Genomic DNA, 7,640 nt, shown 5'->3' with positions numbered 1-7,640 from the left:
ATTTTGAGCCAGTCTTGGAAGTAGATATAGATGAATGCACAAATTAATTGGAGATCAAATGTGAACTTTTATATCATATACAATACATAAATGTAAGCATATTTTATATACATATAACTTATGTATATGTATATATGTATATATAACTATTATATATGTATATATATAAAAACTATTGTATATGTGTATATAAAAACTATTATGTATGTATCTATAATTATTATATATAGTAACACATGTTATATATTAATGTTATGTTATATAATAGTTATATATAATATATATAAAATAGTTATAGATAAATATATAACTATTATTATTAGTGTTCTTTGGACCCATCTAAATACTGAAAATGTATTTAATTATTCTAAGAGGGTAAATATTCCTTCACTCAATTTTTTAAGCAATGACCCACAAATAGGCAGAAAATTGTTAGCCACCTTTATCATAGTCTTCGAAAGACTTACAACATAGTGTTAGCAATTCTCCTAGCCAGGAAGGTCTTTTCTAGTTAATATTTTGCTTTCATTTTCTCCAGATTTTGAACTTCCCTGTTTCCCTGCTCTGCTTCCTGGACCATTCTTGGAATATGTTCCAGTCACCATGGTCTCCTACCTTACGGCTGCCCCTGAAATCTGGGAATATGCCAATAAGGAAAATATTTACTCCTAGTTCTATCTGAAGATCTTTCTGACCCAGATCCAAAGGTCTGAACCCTGACTATGACCTCGAGATTCTGTTTTGAGATTCCTAGCTTTGTATGTATGTGGTGGATTTGTTTTTGGTTCTTGCTCTGACACCTGATTTTCTGGAGAGGATTTTGTGGCCTCTTATAATTCCCAAACAATACCCTAGGTCCAGATAATGGTTCTAGGGTTAAGTTTAATGATAATTACCTGTAGCCTAAGGGCCCCTTGCTGCTAATGTTGATCTCAGTCTTCAGTTTGGTGCTACTCTCATTAAATCCTTTGTCTTTCAGCATCCTAACTATGTGGAAGGAAAACATCACCCATATTCCTGAGTTCATCCTGGTGGGTTTCCCTACCTCCCATTGGCTACAGGTTCTGCTCTTTCTCCTCTTCCTCATCACCTACTTGTTTGTGCTGCTGGAGAATTTGGTCATCATCTTCACTGTATGGGTCACTGGGTCCTTGCACAAGCCCATGTACTATTTTCTGGGCACCCTGTCTTTTCTGGAGACCTGCTATATATCTGTCACAGTCCCCAAGATGCTGGCTGGATTCCTACTTTGCCCCAATACCATCTCCTTCCTGGGATGCATGACCCAGCTCTATTTCTTTATGGCACTTGCCTGTACTGAATGTGTGCTCTTGGCTGCCATGGCCTATGACCGTTACGTGGCCATATGTTGGCCGCTCCGCTATCCACTCATGATGACCACAGAATTTTGTGTTCAGCTGACCTTCAGTTCCTGGGTGAGTGGCTTCACCGTCTCCATGGTAAAGGTTTACTTCATCTCCCAAGTTTCCTTCTGTGGCAATAATATCATAAACCATTTTTTCTGCGATGTGTCCCCCATCCTCAAACTGGCCTGCATGGACTTTTCCATCGCTGAGATGGTAGACTTTGTGCTTGCCATCATCATCCTTGTGTTTCCTCTCTCAGCCACTGTTATTTCTTACGCCTTCATTGTCTCTACCATCCTGCTCATTCCCTCTGCCACTGGACGGCGGAAGGCCTTCTCCACCTGTGGCTCTCACCTTACAGTGGTGGTCATCTTCTACACAGCTGTGATCTTCATGTATGTTCGACCTCGGGCCATTGCTTCTTTCAATTATAACAAATTGGTCTCAGCCATATATGCAGTCTTCACTCCCATGCTCAACCCTATTATCTACTGTCTGAGGAACAAAGAAGTCAAAGATGCCATCAGAAAAACCATGGCAAATGGTTGAGACCTTTTCTTGAGAGATTCTCTTTGCTGAGAGACCTGTATGTTCCTTCTCTGTTCATCATTTGACTTAACCTCAAAAAACACCTTAATTTGGTGTAAGTCTACAATTATAAACATACTAACATAGTATATTAATTTAAGGATAAGGAGCCAGACATCAAAGAAAATCCCTTTTTCTGCTAGGCCTTAATTAGTGCTTCCTTTTATAAGAAACTGAGTGAAATAAACAGAACTCTAAGAGACATATTAGTAAAAGAGTTATAAATTAATTTTATTTTTATAAATATATTAAGAAAAATAAGTTATTATCCAACTAGTTTTTAGAATTCTATTGGTGACATTTTTCCATTTTGATTTTGTTTTGTTTTGTTTTAAAAGTCCTCTCTATCTTAGTAGAAGTATACCAATAGAGGTTCTACCATAGTCAATTTCATGGCAATGGCCTGTTTATTGTTTCCAAGGGAGTTAGGAGACTAGTTCCTTCTATAATCAATTAACCTTGATAATATCTCATTTTAATTACTTTTTAAAATTTTGGAAAATATGAGAGACAAACTTCTTTGCAGTCATTTTTCTGCAAAACTTGTCATGGCAGAGAGAAAACCAAAAAACAAACAAACAAAAATCATATATGTACTATTATATATAATATACACAAATGTAGACATTCCAACAAAGAGAACTAAGGCATGAAATTTTATATATAATTATGCTATATAAATGTATATATATTTTTTCATACTTTAATTCTCTTTGTTGGAACTTCTGTACATGTAATTTTTCTGATGTAATAGTTGGGGGCTAGCCCTAATAAAAGACTAATGATAACTCATTAAAGCCCATGCCTTTTGGGGTAAAGGAAGCATTAGCATTGACAAGAGGCCATGTGCTTTGTTTAGATGGTTGTTGGCCCGGATGTGCAGGGTTTTCCCAGGTTTCCCAGAGAATTCTCGTTCTCTTTTGTTTTTATTTTATTTTGGAAAGGTGGATGCAATGCCCTAAGAAGTGGTATATGCTTTCCTTTAGCCATTATAAAGTCACAGAAGAGAAATTGCGTCTGTCTGGCTCAGCAACAATATTGGATGAGTGAATTAACGAATATGGTCTGCCAAGAGTTTAAGAATGACAGGCTATTTCATCCCAGCGCTTTGGAAACCACATTTAATAAGTTTTAGTTGGGTTACTGATGTTTAAACCTTATGTGCTTTGACTTTATTTACTTTGTATCTACATGGTCTATCCATTTTGTATTATGTTTTTATAGAAGCCTGATGAGATAGTTTTAATTTAGTTTTGTATAGATTAAGATAATTTGTAAACTGTCATTTTCCAGTTTATCTAAACCTATTATAATCTCCTAGTCTTCATTACTATTAGCTTAAACACTGTGTGTTCCTAATGATATGAACCATTTCCCTTTAGTCAAAAAAGTAGTATGGGCCTTGACTCTCACATAGACACTAAAAATAATACATACGCTTTACCTTGAATCATGTAAGTTTTTATCCCAATACTAAAATTTTCTAGTCTTTTGTAGAAAAGATAGATTGATAAAAGGTAGATAAGGGTAAAGGGGGTCAAATATATGCTGACAAAAGGAGATTTAACTTTGAGTGGTAAACACACAATACCTTATACACATGATGCATTTTCGAGTTGTACACACTTGAAGCCTATATAATGTTATTATCTATGTCACCCCGATCAATTTAATTTAAAAAAATAATAATAAATTAGTGCAAAAGGAAGTTCTAGTTCAGTGGAATCATTGTTGTGTCTCCTAGTAGAAATGTTCCTTCCTTTGGAGTTAGGACCTCTAGACCAGAAAAGTTACAAGGACAGGAAGCAAAAACTGTACTCATGGCTCACTAGGGATAATAGGTAGTGAAACTACTCCCTTTTCCACCCCTTGATTTCTGGACACATGAATACTGGTAATGAGAGAGATAGCACTGTACATTGGATGGTGATTTAGAGCACATACAGCATCCTGGAGGACAATGCCTCAGCCAGGCAAAGTATTAACCACTTAGATGGGACTGTAACTGTAACTTCAAAAGGTTATTCTATTATTGTATCAAACCAGCTGCCCTAGTATGGTAGGGAAATGGTATGATCAGTGAATTACATCAGCATGGGCCAATTGCTATACTTCATTGACTGTCAAGTATACTTTATTAATCAGAAGCAAGCTGTGTGGAATACCATGACAGTGGATAAGTGCTGTCTTTTCCAGTGGGCCAGTGTAATCAATCATTACTAGCTAATGGGCTGATCACTCCATGGAATGGTGCTCTACTGGGGACTCAGTGTTGGTCTCTGCTGCTGACTACTTGGGAAATGACCATAGCCAGGCCAGCATGGATGAGCAGAGGTCCATGCTGCTGAGCCCATGTACAACCTCCATCTCTGCCACCATAGTCATTTTTTTCATGAGTCCATTGCTTTCTCCTTTTCCCCTTGCTACTTTCCAATCTTTCTACCTTTTCATTCAAAATTGTCAAAGTGTAATTTATACCCACTATCTCCACTTTACTATCTCCTCTTTACTTCTCAGATCACAGCAGTCTGGCTTCCTCTCTCACCCTCTACTTAAACCTCCACATCCAGACTCATTAACAATATCTTCACCCCCAACTTCCATGGGCTTTTATTTTATTCATATTTACTGGATTGCTGTGCTACATTTGACAATAGATCTCTCTCTTTTTGAAACTTTCTTTTCTATGGCTTCCATGAGACCATATCATCTTAGTTCTACTGGTAAGTGTATCTGTTCCTTTGTTCATGCCCTTCCTTGCCCCACTCACTGGCATTTCTTCCTTAGACTTTAATGTTTCTTAGGTTTCATCCTAAGCCCACCCATCTTATCAAAATTAATGGAAAACTGAGGTAGTAATGGATTATTCTGCTTTTTGTTCTTAAGAACTTTTAATTCATAGCAGTAGTCCTTTAAAAGATTTTAAAAATGACCAACTCTAAGGGAAATTTCACATTGTAGAACAGTGCACACTTATAATACACACAAATAAAATTGAAATAGATGTTTTCTGAAAACTAAAATAACACGTTCATAAGAGATGCTATTTTCTTTTCTATTTTAGGTGGGTTTTTTTTTCTTTTCAGCCAAGTTTATTCCTCCCCACTTTCTTTGTTCTTAAGAATTTTATTTTATTTTATTTTATTATTAGTTTCAAGTATACAGTAAATTGGTTAGACATTTATATAGTTTATAAAATGATCTCCCCAATCACTCTATCACCCATCTGGCTCTACACATAGCTATTACATTATTGCTGACTACATTTCCCACTCTGTGACCATCTCTCAACTACTACTTTGTACTTCTTTAGCCCTTCATCCCTTTGTCCCAGTTCCCCAATGCCCCTTTCGCCATGGACAGTGATGCAAAAATCTTCAACAAAATATTAGTAAACCTAATATTTGGCAATACATTAAAAATATCATACACCATGATCAAGTTGGATTTATCCTGGGTTGCAAGGTTGGTACAATATCTGCAAATCAATTAATGTGTTACAAATTAACAAATTGAAAGATAAAAATCACAAGATCATACCAAGAGATGCAGAAAAAGCATTCAACAAAATCCAGCATATATTTATGATAAAAACTCTCAGCAAAGTGGGAATAGAGGAAACATATCTCAACATAAAAAAGGCCATATATGACAAACCTACAGCTAACAACATACTCAATGGGGAAGGTGAAAAGTGTTTTCCTTAAGATCAAGAACAAGACAAGGATGCCCACTTTCACCACTCCTCTTCAACATTGTATTGGAAGTCTTAACTACAGCAATCAGACAAGAAAGAGAAATAAAAGACATCAAGAGTGGAAAGGAAGAAGTAAAACTCTCATTATTTGCAGATGGCATGATACTATACAGAGAGAATTCTAAAGATTCCACAAAAAAATTTTTTAGAACTCATCAGTGAATTCAGTTAAGTAGCAGGATACAAAATTTATATTCAGAGGTCATTTGCATTTTTATACACTAATGATGAACTATCAGAAAGAGAAATTAAGAAAACAATCCATTTACAATGGCATCAAAAAACAAAATACCTACCCAGGAATCAAATTAACCAAGGAAGTAGAAGATCTGTTCTCAGAAAATTACAAGTCATTGAAAAGAGAAATTGAAGAAGATACAAATATATGGAACCATATACAATGCTCATGGGTAGGAAGAATCAACATCATTAAAGTGGGCATAGTACCCAAAGCAATCTATAGATTCAATGCAATCTTTATTCTGGTTTTAATAAATACTTGTGGCAACCCATTAAATATATCCATTGTCCACTAATGTATTACACATCACAGTTTCAAAAGAATTGTCTTAAGCAGTGATTATTTGGCTATTGCTGTTGCAGGCTTTTAAAAATTATCAGTGTACTCTCCTCACACTGTATATAAAGAAAATATATTTCTCATTTAATTTTCACTATCCTTACTTGTGCTTCACAGCCCATGAATCTTCCTCTATGTATTCAGGGTTAACCTACTTCCATATCCACTCTGGATGGAAATTCATGAATGGAAAATTTACTGCCACCCAGTGGTCTTGAAATCAAGTTATACTTGATAGGTCATGAGCCAGTGGTCCAGACACAATTGATCTCATCACATTTTTCCTCTGCCGCCAGCTAGATGTAATGTCTCCTTTGTGAAAACAAGCCATTATACAGTCTTTGGCTTCTTTCTATCCAAGATGGCCCTGCCAGGTGGGCTGACTTTCTGCTCTGACATATCTGTTCCAATAGGCAGTTCTAGGACTACTTCTTCAACCCTTCTCAGGGATATCAGCTGTTAGCCCTGAGTCCCAGTCATTTTCCCATGATCCTTTTACCTTCTCTAACTCGTTCTAAACCTCTTCCGTATCAGTTTAGATCCAGCCATCTTATTCCTTGCTTATTCCTGATGAACAGCAATGTAAAGACTTTGAATACTGTTTCTTGTTTGGCTTCAGAGCACTGGACCAGTGACTGATTTCCTTCTGATGCACCTATCCAACTGGATATTCTGACACAAACTGCACCGTGAAAGAGCTCGAACAATGTTATGCCAGATAAGACACTCAGCTATGCAGACAGCTATTGTGGCTTCATTCAGTCTTCCGACTTGCATAGTATATAGTGCTGCCTTTGTCTGGCCTCGTCTCAACTGTCTTGTCTCTGTGATGATGAGGTCTCATCATGCCTTACTCTTGAGCACTGCCATTGAGCCCTGATTCTTTGATCCAGTGAAAGTTTAGGAAGGGACTAGGACTGTGGGTGTAACATGATCTAAAATAATCTCTTAACATTTCCTTCCTACTTAGAAGGATGATAAAGAAACACTTGGAAATATAAAGAAAAAGATAATTATTCATTCTGCACCTTGATGAAGTGAAAGTGAAAGTCTGCTGAATGAAAGTAAACTAGGAAAAAGAAAAAAAACAAGCTTGCTACTAAAGGGAGAACTCTGTATTTTTACATAGCTATATAATAATATGTTAGCATCTTTTTCTAGACAGCTTTGGTAGGAACTTGGAGATGGAAATGTTAGAAAATCCAGTGTCTTAAATGTTCACAAGAATTTTAAAAAATCAGACATATTTGTTTTTCCAATGAGATCTTCAATTTCAGGATATATTGCTCTACGAATGTCAACTTTTGATTTCTCTATTTCTGCTGATGTGTAATAGGAATAAACATCA

At 36.1% G+C, this 7,640-nt stretch overlaps 1 protein-coding gene across 1 annotated transcript; it reads left to right on the top strand.

The window, feature by feature from the left end:
* The first annotated feature begins 989 nt into the window (after window positions 1-989).
* On the top strand, window positions 990-1,916 carry LOC120603127 (olfactory receptor 6). Its single transcript, XM_039863452.1, has one exon. The coding sequence runs from the start codon at window positions 990-992 to the stop codon at window positions 1,914-1,916; it is 927 nt and encodes a 308-aa protein (XP_039719386.1).
* Window positions 1,917-7,640: the final 5,724 nt, after the last annotated feature.

Source organism: Pteropus medius, unplaced genomic scaffold, assembly GCF_902729225.1.
Source record: "Pteropus medius unplaced genomic scaffold, Ma_sr-lr_union100, whole genome shotgun sequence".
NCBI classification, from domain to species: Eukaryota; Metazoa; Chordata; class Mammalia; order Chiroptera; family Pteropodidae; genus Pteropus; species Pteropus medius.
The sequence above is the reverse complement of the archived record's forward strand: the minus strand, read 5'-3'. Positions and strand labels throughout refer to the sequence as shown.